This window comes from Triplophysa rosa, linkage group LG8, assembly GCF_024868665.1.
Source record: "Triplophysa rosa linkage group LG8, Trosa_1v2, whole genome shotgun sequence".
Taxonomy (NCBI): Eukaryota; Metazoa; Chordata; class Actinopteri; order Cypriniformes; family Nemacheilidae; genus Triplophysa; species Triplophysa rosa.
In genome coordinates, this window is record NC_079897.1 from 8,432,185 (window position 1) to 8,448,793 (window position 16,609).

Sequence of the window (16,609 nt, forward strand, 5' to 3'; positions counted from 1 at the left end):
ATCGTTTTACACAAACTTCCTTGTTTGGATGCTTCTAGAAGCACTTAACACATACCTCACTGCTTGGCTTCTCTCAAACGTAACAAACCTCGTGACAAACACACTTGTGTAATTCGTGTACAGCGAGAAGTTAACTAGGTAAGATTAATTCGTCTCCCTTCGATGTAACTATGTGGACCTCTGAAGCAAGCTCTTTTTCCTTCTTTCCGGGCCTTTTCTATTTGAGACCACAAAGCGGCCCGAGCAATTCTGTCCTCCCTTGTCAAGTCTTCCACAAATCTTACTGCTCGGTCTTCACACACTGAAGAGTTCTTTGCCGCTTTCCAGATCTCCTCTCTGTATTTTCTCATTGTGAACTGTACAATAATTTGTCTCTGCTTTCCAAGTTCTTTTTTCCCAACGCGATGTACAGAGTCAATGACATCCTCCAATTTGTGAACCAGATGTTGAACTACCTCGCCGATAAGCCCGCAAACCTCTCTACGGGGATCTTCGTCGGATTTCTCCTGCAGTCTGTTAATGCGGAGATTCCATCTTCTCTTGTAACGCTCCAGTTCCACCATTCTGTTTTCCAATTCAGTGCTAGTTTTATTCAGTCTCACGATTTCTTTGCTTATTTCCACGTTTTCTCTTTTACAGTCTTTTATCTCCGCTGCATTAAACTCAACTGCCTTCGAGATTTCCGCCATCATGATACTATTTTTCCGCATCTGATCCGTCAAATCTTCCATCTTTCTGTCTTGAGTGTCGAAACGTGCCGTCAGAGCATTGATAGCATGTAGCAAGACCACGTTGGAGATCTGTTCCTCTTCAGATTTCAATTTCTTCATCACGTTATCTTTCGTCGGGAGTAAAATGAGAGGAATCACACCGTTTCTCAAACTTCCCGTTACTCCCTGCCATGTTGTTTGACGCAGACTCCGCAGTTGGCTTGATCGCACCTGCCGCCGGAGGGATAACAATTTTCAGAGGCTTCGCGTTCTGAGGTGTCTTCCGCATGCTTAAATTAAACCTGCTGTATTCACAAACTTTACACAGCTAGAAACAAGTGCCTGTACTAGAGAAATAACAGTAATCAAAACAAAAATCGGAGATTACACGAGCAGTATCAGGTAACACGTGCGCCTAGCCCTCCATTCGCCCGGAAGTCACTCACACGGTACTTTACGATCCAGACCCGAGCGCGCTTTCATCATTACAGTGCGACTGTTTGGAAGAGAACCGGAAGAAACACGCTCTCTTACAGCACAATGGTGTTCATACGAATGTTAAGTTTGTGGCTTGTTTTTCTGATTACATTTTTGAGCGATGATACCTACGATCTCACACACGTAAAATATTGGTTCGTCGATCTGTCATTTATGTCGACTTCCGTCTGTCGCATACATGACGTCATGCATCATGTTCCACGACATGGTTTGCGCTCAAACTACCCCCTTTCCAAACCACCCTCCAGCCCACCTCTTCCAACGAGACCAGGTAAGTGAACAGTGCCTGAGCGTGGTTGCGAGCACTCACACTAGTCAATCGAACCAGGTTTTAGGGGTCAAACGCGCCCGGTTTGATTGGGACAATGTGAGTAGGCCCTAAAAGGTGGGGGAGAAAATGGAGTTAGAATTTTGAGACCCCCTGGTCCAAAATCCAAATAAATTTTGGACAATATTAGGCAAACTCGTGAAGGATGCCAAAGTTGGAAGTCTGTTGCAAAGGGTGAATGTAGGTAACTTTTTGTTTTTGCACAAATGGGGAGTTTGTAATTTTGGTTTAATTAAAATTGTGATGATGAGGGAGGAAAAAGAAGTGAAAGAGTTTAACCTTTATGAAATTTAAAAACAGAAATGGAAAAATAAATGAATGACATAATAACTTTAAATACAAATGGTTTAAATAATCCTATAAAAAGAAAGAGAGTACTCCAGAAATTTAATAGGGACAAAGGGGAAATTATCTTTTTGGAAGAAACACATACGAAGATAAAAAATTGGGAAAGCTAGCTCGAGCTCAAGTATTTGCATCATCATTTTCATCAGCAAAAAGACAATATACTTGAATTTTAAATCTTAATTTAGTAAAATAGATAAGGAGGGAAGATATGTATTAGTGAGAGGAGAAATAGAAGGACATAAAGTAACTTTAATCAATGTATACATCCACCAGGGGAAAATGTAAATTAAAAAATATACAGTACATCTCATTATTATTAGTAATGGAAGTTAAAGGAATGATAATTATGGCAGGAGATTGTAACTTGGTTATGAACGAAGAATTAGACACCCAGAGAACAAGAAAGCACAAATCAGCAAAAGGGGCAACACTTTTGCAGCAGGCAGGTGTGGAGCTGGGTTTGACAGATGTGTGGCGTTTCATGCATCCACAGAATAAAGAATTTACATTCTACTCTGAAGCACATAATATCTACTCCAGATTAGACTAAAATGATGTGCTAAGGGTAAGGAGTTGTGAAATTTGACCAATAACGGTAGTAGATCGTGCAGTAGTAAGAATGGAAATCACTTTTGGAAGTACACAAGGAACTTCAATATGGAGGTTTAATAATTATCTCCTTAGAGACAGGTTTTTTAAAGAAAAAATAATCTACTGTTTTAGAAATTATATACGGAACAATAATAATGGAGAAGTGACACCAGTTATATTGTGGGAGGCTGCTAAAGCTACAATGAGAGGGAAAATAATAGCATATGCATCATGGAAAAAGAAACAATGTCAGTTAGAGAGATCAAATTTAGAAAATAATCTCAAACTTTTACAAGAGAACCATGAGGAAAATAAAAATGAGGAGGTTTACGAAGAGTTAAAGAAAATATAGAAGTTGCAGAAATTGAGAAGAATTTAAAGTATAATAGACAGAAATATTATGATGATAATCCAAAATCTCTAAGAAGGTTAGCATTTAAAGTTAAAAAACAAAAAGAAAAATCTGCAATAATGAGTATAAGGGACAAAGGGTCAGTTTATAGAAAGTGAAAGTTAGAAATAGTTTCGGGTTTTAGACATTATTATCAGTCTCTTTTTTGAAACTTTAGATACTAGAAAATTAAAAATTATTTGAATTCTTTAAATCTTCCTACAATTACAAGTCAACAAAATAAAGCGTTAATCTTCTCAATAACAGAGGAAAACATTTTAAGAGTTATTATAGAAACTAAAATAGAAAAATGTCCAGGAAGTGATGGATTCACAAATTAATTGTATAAAGAATTTAAAACATTGCTGTCCCCAATACTATATGAGGTTTTTAATTGGATTTTAGAACAGGAAGAGTGGCCACAGACATGGAACACATCTATTATAACCGTAATATTAAAGGAAGGGGAAAGACCCTACACAATGTTCATAGTATAGAGCGATATCTTTATTAAATGTGGATCAGAGGTTCTTCACATCAATAACTGCTATTAGACTTGCTGACATAATACCAAAAATAATTAACTCGGATCAAACAGGATTTTTAAAAAATCGTGTATTATTTGATAATGTACGAAGAACATTGAATCTTATTGATTATGCCAGTGGTTCTCAAACTTTTTTGGCTTAAGTACCCCTTTTTATGATTTTTTCAAGCCAAGTACCCCTTGACCAGACAACAACATTTTGCTTTAAAATACAGTGAAATGAGAGTCAGACAGTTATTATATCTGATGCCCCCGAGCAGGTTTATTGCTTATAAACATATGTAGCTTTATGCAACTATGTAAATCTCTTAAGTAATAGGTATAACAGTTAAAGGTAAATCAGTGTTTTTCAGTTCAGTAAAAGTTTATTGTGATAATTTTTTTTACTTTTTTTCAACAGTTTGAAAAACTCGTACGATGCTTCGAGTGCTTTTGCTGATGCACTTGTGGCTTTTTTCATGTTTTCTTGGCATGGTGTAAATTCATGAAATTTTCTTCTGAAAAACTCCAGTGAGTTCCCGACCTGATTTGGGTGTTTAGTCCGGAGATGCCGTTGAAGATGAGCTGGCTTCATTGTGCTGTTATAACAGCTCACCGCATAAAAAGCACAGGAGGAGCTTGTCCTCTTTTAAGAAGCCACCTGTCCATTTTATCGCGAGCTCTCCTAACTTACATTATTTCGCGCCCAGACACTGCTCCTGATTCCGGTTCCGGGTTTTTCAGGCCAAGTCATATTCCTTTAACCAATAGCGTTTTAAAGGGAGATGTTTTGAACCACTTTACATAGTATTGCCAGTTTGCGTATTTTAAAAACTATTTTTAATCTATGAAAAAATTATACTTACCTAGACAAATAATCAACCATCTATAACTTTTCAGTGCATTTTTTTATTTATCTTATAAGACCAAACAATGTTTTATGAAACTTAATAATTAACAGAAAAAAAGAACAAAATAAAAGAACCACTAAAGACCAAAAATGTTGTTTGTATTCGAGTGCTTTTCACTTTTTCTGCCTTTTAGCAGTGAAACCATATTCCTGAAACTTGGCTACACCTGACACCCGTTTCAATGTTTGACAAGCTACATGACTAGTTTCAGTGTTTGACTAGCTACAGTGACTAGTTTCAGTGTTTGACTAGCTACAGTGACTAGTTTCAGTGTTTGACTAGCTACAGTGACTAGTTTCAGTGTTTGACAAGCTACATGACTAGTTTCAGTGTTTGACTAGTTACAGTGTTTGACTAGCTTTTCCAAGGCGACCGTTAAGAAGGTAGCCTATCACTTTAATATTTCCATAGTGACGCGGTACTGCGTATCATGTGACACGCCGCAGAGCCACAGCAGCTGTATGACTGATGCATTGCTTTTACATAATTTTTCTTTTTTACTCAAAAAAATTCACAAACTGTTAACTATGTCATGAAATATCTGACATTCCGATTGTCAAATATGTGCATGTGAATGTGTTTTGTTGTTTAAACACTTTTATAATGATCGCGTTAGTTGAGCTATAAGCGGGCGCCGCCATGTTTGTTTCCGCCATGGTCTGAGATCTGTCGGATTTACATCACGTGAATTCATCCACTTCTCTTAAAAACACAAACCCAAGTGAATTGAGTGATCTTAACAATTGCTTAAATTGCAGATACTGTGTCTGATCTGAATAAAACACATCCGTCTAATTACATTTGAGGAGATTGTTATTGCCGCTTCCATGAATGTTCTAATCACACCGGTGTGATCGTACGTGGCAAAGGGTTAACAACATTATGAAAAGTGAATTTAAGACATTGAGGACAGGCTGGAACCCTGCAATTAACGGAAATCCATCGTAGCGACAGAGAACTTTAATCCATGATATAAAAATACTATTGTCATAATTTATTGATTTTCATAATTTTTTCCTAAATGTCAGTTTCTCTCACGTACCCACTGCAGTACCCCTGGGGGTACACGTACCCCCATTTGAGAACCACTGGATTATGCAACTAAAACTAAGAAACAAATGGTAATAATGACATTGGATGCTGAAAAGGCTTTTGATAGGGTTTCATGGCATTTTATTTTTTAAACTTGTGAAGCATATGGTTTTAATCAAAGGTTTATTGAATTAGTTAAAAAAATATAATCAACCGAATGCAAGAGTTAAAGCCAATGGAGTCCTTTCAGAACAATTTGCATTATTGAGAGGAAAGAGACAAGGGATCCTTTGTCACCTCAAATTTTTGCTTTATGTATAGAGTCCTTAGCACAGAGTATACGTAGGAACTCTTTAATAAAACGTCTTAATATTGAAGATGAGAAACATAAACTTGCATTGTATGCGGCTGATGTGATTTTGTATTTAATAGATGTAGAAATATCATTGTCCTTAGTGTTGAAAGAAATATAATTATATGGAGATATGTCAGGATATAAATTGAACTATAATAAGACAGGAGCTATGGAAATTGGGGGTAAACTACAAGAGAACTTTAAAGAGAAATATGACATTAAATGGAATCAAACAGAGATAAGGTACTTGGGTGTGAAAATTCCAAACACGTTAGACAATTTAAGTGTAACTATAATATTTTAGAAAAAATAAAACTTAAGGTTTTACAAAATAGTAAGGAAAAGGGGGGTTTATCTTTGCCAAATTTGGAATATTACTAGCCCAGATCAAGCTAATTATGTGCTGGATGCAAGAGGATAATACATAAAAGTGGAAATGTAAGGAAACTGGTTTGCTTGATGCAATTAGTACATTATTATTTTGTGGGACAAAGGAAAAGGTGAATATTACATTTTATTGTATGGGTGAAACTTTAAAATGTTCTAGAAGAATTTGCGAAAGTGATGAAGATTAGTGATCAGGAGATGGTTTTATTAAGAGAAATAGTAAGAGATACAGATTTAAAACAAAATACTTTTGATAGTGTATTTAAGGTTTGGGCTAGCAAAGGACTTAAAAGGTTTTATCAAATTTATGGAGATAATGAGATGGAGACATCTGAGAGTATCAAGAAAAAATATGTATTATCTATGAAATAGTTTTATAAATATCTACAAATAAGAAGTTATTTAAAAGATGAGATTAAATAAAAAAATATAGACGATATTCATCCCCTGTTGCGACTTATGATCAAAGTCAGCAAAAGTAGAGTAGATAAATTGATAAGACAAATAATTAATAAATAATAAATTCAAAGAAATTAAGGAGGTGGGTCTATATAACATGAAAACAAAACGGGAAATTGAATTAGACAATAAAATAACAGATGAGGATTGGAAACAAAGTTTAAAAGAAAATGTAAGAACTACACAATCTCCTTATTGGCAAGAATATGCTTGGGAAATTAATATGTGATATTTTGTAACACCAGAAATATCTTCTAAATATAATAATTTATCTTCAAGATGTTGGAGAAGTTGCAATGAACTTAAAGCACATTAGACTCATTAGATATATTTTTTACTTGTAAAATAATAAAAAAGTTTCGGACTGAAGTAATCCAGGTAATACAAGACCTTCTTAAGAAATCAAATATAATTAAAGCTGCGAGCAGCGATGATCGGGCCCTCGCGGAAAGTGCCACCGCAACCCGATTGCATAAGAAAAACAGCGAATGGTAGGCGATAAAATTAATGCAGGCGAATTATAGTAGGATTTGTTATTTATTTAAATGTGTCACATTCCTTTCACCAACTGGTGGCGCTATCGCTATGAGTGAACACTGACACGGATATGTGTTCAGGCCAGGACTCTTATCAAACAGTTATCAAAAGTGTGAGGCCGATCAGACATTGTGTGCCTGAGTTACTATATCTTCCTGTTTCATGGCGAAACATCAAACTTTGTCACTCCACCACGGAACGCCCCTCAACGAAAAGTCAGGAACTTGCAATGTATCGTCACAAAGGTCTAGGAAGTTATATTATAGAAAGACTTTAATTTATTTACATGTACTAGATTTCCTGTTATTTCTTTAAATGTGTCACATTCCCTTTTGCCAGCTGGTGGCGCTATTGCTATAAGTGAACACTGACATGGACATGTGTAATCGTTGCGATAAAATGAATGTAGGCGAATTATAGTAGGATTTGTTATTTATTTAAATGTGTCACATTCCTTTTTGCCAGCTGGTGGCGCTATTGCTGTGAGTGAACACTGACTTGGATATGTGTAATCGTAGACGATAAAATTAATGCAGGCGAATTATAGTAGGATTTGTTACTTATTTAAATGCGTCACATTCCCTTTTTCCAGCTGGTGGCGCTATTGCTATAAGTGAACACTGACATGGATATGTGTTCAGGCCAGGACTCTTATCAAACATGTGAAGTGTGAGGCCGGTCAGACATTGTGTGCCTGAGTTACTAGAGCTTCCTGTTTCATGGCGAAACATCAAACTTTGTCACGCCACCATGGACACGCCCCTCAACGAAAAGTCAGGAACTTGCAATGTATCGTCACAAAGGTCTAGGAAGTTATATTATAGAAAGACTTAATTTATTTACATGTACCAGAGTTCCTGTTATTTCTTTAAATGTGTCACATTCCCTTTTGCCAGCTGGTGGCGCTATTGCTATAAGTGAACACTGACATGGATATGTGTAATCGTAGGCGATAAAATTAATGCAGGCGAATTATAGTAGGATTTGTTATTTATTTAAATGTGTCACACTCCCTTTTGCATAGCTTCCTGTTTCATGGCGAAACATCAAACTGTGTCAGGCCGCCACGGACACGCCCCTCAAAGAAAAGTTAGGTTCTTGCAATGTATCGTCACAAAGGTCTGAAGATCATACTGGCCAAATATGATGCTGACCTGTATGAGTAAATCACAGTTTAAAACATGCTACTTCCTGTTTCCTGCAGGTGGCGCTATAACAGTATCTGAAAATTACCATGTAGATGTCTTCAGGCCAGGTCTCATATCAAACATGTGAAGTTTGGGGCTGGTCAGACATTGTGTACCTGAGTTACTATAGCTTGCTGTTTCATGGCGAAACATCAAACTTTGTCAGGCCTCCAGGAACACGCCCCTCAACGAAAAGTTAGGATCTTTCAATGTATCTTCACAAAGGTCTGAAGATCATACTGGCTGTACTCTTCAAATATGATGCTGATCTGTTCAAATCTCTATGAGGAGTTAATCACAGTTTAAAACATGTCACTACCTGTGTCCTGCAGGTGGCGCTATAACTGTATCTGAAAATTACCATGTAGATGTCTTCAGGCCAGGACTTTTATCAAATGTGTGAAGTCTGGGTGAAGTCTGGGGCCTGTTGGACATTGTATGCATGAGTTACAACAACTTCCTGTTCATGGCGAAACGCCAAACTTTGGCAGGCCGCCAGGGTCACGAAAAGTCAAGATCTCCGCAATTTAGCTTCGCAAAGGCTTTAAGATTAGAATGACATGAAGATGATGTTGATCGGATTAAAACTCTAGGAGGAGTTCGTTAAAGTATGACGACTGGAAATTGAAACAAATTACAATATTGCACAGGAAATTAAAAATAACGGACTTCCTGTTGGATTTAGAGATATGCTCCAAGAGACTTTTCTTAATGATTTGGGGTGTTCTATGAACCCACCAAATTTGGTGCATGTACGTTTTGCGTAGCGGCCTGGGCAGTTCTAGGTGGCGCTAGCGAGCCATTTTGCCACGCCTAATTTTGAAACCCCTATCAGATGTAAATTTTCGCCATTTCTGATGCGTGTGCAAGTTATTGTGAGTTTTTGAGCATGTTTAGGCCTTCAAATTAGCAATCAAAGAGGGAGAAGAACACAGAAACAATAGGGCTCTGCACTGCGGTGCAAGCCTGTGGCTTGCTCCTTCGTGCTCGGGCCCTAATAAAGATACAAAATTTGGTTTTGGGTATAGGACCTATGCTACTTGGTAAAGATGAGTTATATCTATTTAGAATACTAAGAATTACAGCTCTTAAAGCAATAACAATATTGTGGCGAAGGCAAAAATCCCCAGTCTTAAATGATTGGTTAGACTTGCTTTCTAAAGTACACTCTATGGAGAGGATAACATATGAACTTAGAAATACATTTTGTATACATTTTGAAAAGATACAGTATGGACAACTCTTAAATCAAGGTATATATTATGAAATAAAGGGATACATATTATATGAACTACTTTTGATATAAACTTGCCTCCCTTATATGTACTTTTCCATATACAAAGATAAATGTACAGTATGTTTTGTTTTGTTTTCTTTTCTTTTAAACAATGTTAATAATCAATAAAAAATGTGCCGCCGCCGTTCCTCCTCGGCAGAAGCGGCTGCAGCAACGGGGAGAGCGAGCCTGGTCTTGCCAGGCGGAAGCACAGCGTGCGAACGGGGAGCCGCTCGCAATGCACACAGCCAGGTCCCTCGAGAACTGACTGGGCCTGCTGCATGTCCCCTCCTGGTGGGAGAAAGCACTCCCAATCCAGAGGACTGGAAGACGACAACGAGGGCTCACCCACATTAGCGAAAAAGCTACGAACACTACAAGTGCAGCCACCGCTCTGCCTCGGCAGAAGCGGGGCCGCAGCTGCGAGGAATGTGAGTAGGCGCTGACGAGGGCTCACTCAAATCAGCTAAATGTTTTCGTGAAAACCACAGCAGTAGCGGGGCTGCAGCTGTAGGTGCCAAAAGCATTTGTTGCTTAAATGACGGTCCTAGCACCATAATCTAACCACTGAGCAACAGGAAAGCCTACTAATGACCTGTTAATTCATATTTATCAGTGCCACATACCTTCCCTCATGGACATTTACAACACCCATTTAACCCGGAAAGCACTCAACATAATGGATCACTGTTACACCACAATACGGGATGCATACCACTCTGTTCCCAGAGCAGCTCTGGGTCTCTCTGATCATTGCCTGGTTCATCTTCTTCCGACCTACAGACAGAAGCTTAAATCTGCCAAGCCTGTAGCAAGAACAGCAAAGAGATGGAGCAGCGAAACAGAGCAGGCCTTACAAGCCTGTTTCGACTGCACGGATTGGAGTGTCTTTGAAGCTGCAGCCACTGATCTGGATGAGTTAACTGACACAGTGACATCCTACATCAGCTTCTGTGAGGACATGTGTATTCCCACCAGGACTCGCTTAACATACAACAATGACAAACCATGGTTTACAATGAAACTGAGACAGCTTCGTCAGGCCAAAGAAGATGCTTACAGAAGTGGGGACAAAGTCTTGTATAATCAGGCCAAAAACACACTGACAAAGGAGATAAGAGCAGCTAAGAGAAGCTACTCTGAAAAGCTGAAGAACCAGTTTTCAGCCAACGACCCTGCATCGGTGTGGAAAGGCCTGAAAGACATTACCAACTACAAGCCATCATCCCCTCAGTCTATGGGTAATCAACGACTGGCTGACGACCTGAACGACTTCTATTGTCGTTTTGAAATGCAGAGTCTCACCCTTCACACCCGCCCTGACCCTATCTCTGCTATACCATTAACACCTCCTCTTGACACTCAACCTGCACTTAAGATCTGCGAAGAGGATGTTTGCCAGCTTTTCCGCAAACAAAAGATCAGAAAAGCACCAGGCCCAGACAATGTCTCACCCTCCTGCCTGAAAGTCTGTGCGGAGCAGCTGTCGCCCATCTTCACTAATATTTTTAACAGATCTTTGGAGCAGTGTGAAGTCCCTTCATGCTTCAAACGCTCCACCATCATCCCTGTACAGAAGAAACCCAAAATATCTGGACTTAATGACTACAGGCCTGTTGCTTTAACATCTGTGGTCATGAAGTCATTTGAGAGACTTGTACTGGCCCACCTGAAGGACATCACCAGACCACTTCTTGATCCCCTCCAGTTTGCTTACCGAGCAAACAGGTCTGTGGACGATGCAGTAAACATGGGACTGCATTACATCCTACAACACCTAGACAGACCAGGGACTTACGTCAGGATCCTGTTTGTAGACTTCAGCTCGGCCTTCAACACCATAATCCCAGACCTCCTCCTGCCCAAGTTTACCCAGCTCTCTGTGCCAACCTCTACCTGTCAGTGGATTATTAACTTCCTGTCGAACAGGCAGCAGCTAGTGAGGTTGGGAAAATTTAAATCCAGCACATGTACCATCAGCACCGGAGCTCCTCAAGGATGTGTTCTTTCTCCACTGCTATATTCACTCTACACAAACGAATGCACCTCTACAGACCCTTCTGTCAAACTCCTGAAGTTTGCAGATGACACCACAGTCATTGGCCTTATTCAAGATGGTGATGAATCTGCCTACAGAAAGGAGGTTGCTCAGCTGGCTGCCTGGTGTAGTCAAAACAACCTAGAGCTGAATGCATTCAAGACAGTGGAGATGATAGTGGATTTCAGAAGGAACCCTCCATCACTTCCTCCCCTCACCATCCTGGACAGCACTGTGGATACTGTGGAGTCATTCAGGTTCCTGGGCTCCACCATCTCTCAGGACCTGAAGTGGGAGTCCCACATAGACTCCATTGTAAAGAAGGCCCAGCAGAGGTTATACTTCCTCCGTCAATTGAGGAAGTTCAACCTACCACAGGAGCTACTGACCCAGTTCTACTCAGTGGTCATCGAATCTGTTCTGTGCACTTCAATTACTGTTTGGTATGGCTCGGCCACCAAATCAGACCTACGAAGACTACAACGGACAGTTCGTAGTGCTGAGAAAATTATTGGTGCTCCTCTGCCCACACTTCAGGACCTGTACGATTCCAGAGTGAAAAACAGGGCAAGAAAAATCATCATTGACTCCACACACCCAGCACACAAACTCTTTGATCTGCTGCCCTCTGGCCGGCGCTTTAGAGCACCAAACACCAGGACTTCCAGACACAGAAGCAGCTTCTTCCCCCAGGCAATCTCCCTCCTAAACAGATAACTGCTCCTTAAGAGCAATATTCCACTTCCACTACTCCTATAGTGTGCACTATAGTGCCTTATTATATCTACATCTTATGTATACATGTATATAACACTACCTCTACTTACTAAATTATCCATTTGCACAAGTGTACATACAATCTGTTAATATGTTTATTCTACTATATACTACCCTGTACAATGTCTCTTATATGTTATTATCCCCCATTTTCTGTAAAATAGTCTTTATTTTATATATGCACAATTTAGAATCTTTTAGACTGTAAATCGTATTATATTGTATTGTCATTGTGTTGAATGTCTGTACTAGAAGCTTCCAACACCAAAGAAAATTCCTTGTGTGTGCAAGCACACTTGGCAATAAAGCTCTTCTGATTCTGATTCTGATAACGGGGACCCCACCCACCCCTTGCAAGGCTAACTGCCATCAGGGAGAAGTTTTCGAAGCCCTCAGTCCCAAACCTCTAGACTGAAGAACACCTAGACACCAAGGGTCTGAGGGAAAACAGAATTTTATTCCTCTGTGTGTCCTGTACATATAGCAGAATTGACAAAGCTTCTTTGACTTTAACTTACTATTCAGCATTTACAAAAATTAAATTAAGGATCAGGACATAGAGCCTGTGTTTGAACTGATGGCATACTGAAGAAAGATGTGTGTAAATCATGCAACACAATTATCAAGATCACATTATTGGTAATTTAGAATGTTTATGCACATACTCCACTTTTTATGTGATTGTCCCACTCTCAAAAAAAAAATGTTGTGCTCTGTAATCAGAGCAGCTATTCTTGTGATCAATGACCACCACTAATCCAGCAGCATTTCAGAGAGATGCTATATCAAAAGTTTTGAAACTGTGATAAAACGGTACATTCTGAATCAGATCAAAGTACTCCTACAGGTACTCATTTGGTTCAGTTTGATTAAGTTTACTTCCTGCACTAATCATTAGTTTATGTAAAAAGTATTACTTTAATTGTAAAGTGTTACCAAAGAGCACCTGTGACTGCTGCTTTTTCTGCTTTGGCAAGCATCTGGGCATCTTAAAATAAGTAAAATATATTTAAGTTGTGAGAAAAAAGAGCTAATGTATTAGAGATGGAGTCAGAATCTGAGCTGATACATCATACCTGTAGCTGAGCTGTAGGACACAGCGACATCTACACACAAATCAGCCGGAGGATAGTGACCATTCAGAAATACTGCAAACTGCACCACTAATTCACAGCCACTGCCTGTCAAACAAACGAAACAAATAGTTTATTTATGAAAACAACACATCTACATCTATAAAGCAGTGAATGACTGTGCATGTCTTTTATCTGTGCTCAGATAAAAAACATGTTCATAATTGAGCATCTCCAATGTCTTGGCAATATGTTCACCAAGTTTAGTCACATGAAAAGCCTAGGAGGAGTATTTAAAAGTTCATTGTATGCACTTTTCACAACATACAAAATATTGAGTTCCTGTTCGGGGGAGCTAGTGGACGTTGGTGCAGAAGTTGTTTGGGTTGATGAGCACTACATACCAAGTTTCGTACATGTGCGTACTTGTATGTGTGATCTGTGTACCAAGTTTATATGGCTCGTTCTAGGAGATGCTAGTGCCCAAATGGCCAACTGACGTGTGTGCTAAGTTTGACATGTTTTTAAGCATGTTAATTGCCCCAAAACCTTGAAAAAAATTAAAACAATAACCCTAAGGACAAACAAAAGAGCTTTGCACCTAAGGTGCAGGCCTTCAGCCTGAACCTCGTTGCTAGGGCCCCAATAAGGTGTATGGCAATAACAATAGTCATGCTTTGCTTCACAAACACCACCAATAAGTTTAAATAGTGGATCATTATGTTGGCTTTGTAAACACACATCAGGAAATAATGAAGGATCTTGCCTTAAATTAAATACATAACTGATGTGTTGTGCAAAGTGAATCAGGCCTATCTCTTCCATTAAAAGGTAAATTGCCTTGTTTTTTTGTTGCTATAGCTTCTGGTCTTTTTTACATGTAATGTGATATACAGTAGTGTCAGGGCCGGACTTAGGAGGGTGGGGGCCCCTGGGCTTGAGTTGTTTTCGGGGGCCCCCGTACTATTTAAAATCATGTGTTTGTTAGCATTAGTAAATGTTTTTTCTCTCCAATGACTAACAATAACACGTGTTCATTGGTTTACACGTTTATAATGCTTGTTTTGACAGTGGGAGCCACAAGTGGTGCGTTTATAGCGTGTAGGAAGTTTCAAACATACTTAAATGTAAAATCCAATCAACATTAATAATCAACATTATTAGTCCCCTTGATATTGTATAGTTTTTGACATAATCATACAGCCCTACCATTATGTATTTTAAAATTAAATTTATTGATCCATTATAAGAAAACTACTAAAAAGGAACAAATGTGTGTGTTCTCCCTGTATTTATGAGAGATTATACGTCTTGGATCTAAAATTTGAGAACACCTGCATTAACATGAAACCAACAATGAGCAATACAGTTGTCAGCATTTATTAATCTTGTTTATTGTTAGTTAATGCCAAATACAATTGTTCATGTTAGTTCAGGTGCATGTTTTTAAAAATATTAGTAAATACTGAAAATAAAGATTAACAAATGCAGACATGTAATCTAATGCTTAACTAATGTTAATTAATGCAACGGTGTAAAGTGTTAAAAATATATTAGTATTCTATTGCAATTCCATCAGTAAAGTATATGACAGATCTATGAGTTTGAAATGCACATTAAAATTGTATTCATATTAGGGCTGCAGCTATCGATTCTTTTACTAATCGAGTATTCTACAGATTTTCCATCGATTAATCGGGTATTCGGATAATAAGTACTTTTCTTTATTAAAAAGCAATACTAAATATACAAGAGAAAATAAGACAGGTCTCTTAAAATGAGTAAAACAACTATTTGTTTCCTTTTTAGAACAATTAGTTTTTATTGCTGAAATAGCATACATTAATATCTGTGAAAACTAAACCCATTTAGTACATTCCATTGCCATATTAAATTCAAAATGCAATATAATACAAATATATAAATAAGAAACATGAATAAAAATGGAAATAATAATTTCAAACAATAGCCTATGACTTTTATTTTGGCAGGTTGTCAGAAGACGCTTATTTTTTAGTATGTCTGTTTCTTCACTCAAACAATAACATGTTTGTGAAATAAACTCTCAGCGCAACTCTGGAGGTGAAGTTCATGTCCTCATTCAGCGCAGACGCAGACAAATTCATGAGCATCACGCGTGTAGCACGTTAAACTGTGCAGTTCATTCACTCAGACACGCAGACCAGACAGATGAAATGTGTTTTAACAGGATTCGGTGTCCACTAGTCCGCATCTAGTTTGATGGACTCAATGCAGCCGGAAAACAAGTTTCACTCGTAAAATAGACTAAAATATCAGTTCACCATTTCAATAAGCTATTTATAGGGCTGTGACGGTGGCAGTTTTTTACCACCGCGGTGGTAATAGACAAATCGACCGCGGTGGTGCGGTGGTTGAGAAATATATATTATTTATATAAATAATATTTATATTATTATATTTGCGTGTAGCAACCACATGACGAGTGGAAGAGAAATATAGACCTTATTTAAATACTTGAAATTGTTAAATAATTGAAATATGATATCTGAAATAAATGAGGATGAAACATCCGTCAATGTTTAACGCGCAAATCCATCAGTGAAACGGCACACTACAGCATATAAAACATTTAAATAAACATCAGTAAATAATGAAAACTTAAATGATATAAGAAAGCTAAATACTAAATAAAAAAGCTCTTGTTGCAGTAACTTCAGTCAGTGGCGTATTAACCCTTACAGTCCTTAACAATTCCATTTGAAACAAACTGTTTAAACCTACATTGGCTTTCCTATTCAGATTGCCATAAAAACTTTACTTTTTCCGACTCGTTGATGTGAAACTTACTTGTTGACATTGTCCAGATTAAAATGTGTACAGCTGCACTAAATGCGCGTTCAGAAGATGTGCACAGGAGCGCAAATGAAGAGATGTCTCTCCGCAACCGCGGCAAAACCTGCGCGCGCTCCGACACTAAGCAAGCGGGTCATAGCCAGTTTTGATTTTACGTATCTGTTCATTTCACAATAAGATCCATTGCAAAACCCGCAGAATAACCTGGGTTTTGCCGTGCAGGCCCGCGCTCGAACGCACCAACGGAAACGTATGTCAATAATTTCTGTTAATTTAAAATCTTTTAAATAAAACCATCCACAACTGAAAGGCTACAACTAGCAATCGTTATCGCAACTCTCATATTTATT

The 16,609-nt window shown here is 38.3% G+C and overlaps 1 protein-coding gene across 1 annotated transcript in view; it reads right to left on the bottom strand.

The window, feature by feature from the left end:
- The window catches only part of bbs9 (Bardet-Biedl syndrome 9), a 187,495-nt gene that overhangs the window by 111,960 nt on the left and 58,926 nt on the right, over positions 1-16,609 (bottom strand). Inside the window, exon 12 of the mRNA XM_057339762.1 lies at positions 13,428-13,532. Coding sequence (XP_057195745.1) covers positions 13,428-13,532 — 105 coding nt within the window. The remainder of the gene's footprint in view (positions 1-13,427; positions 13,533-16,609) is intronic.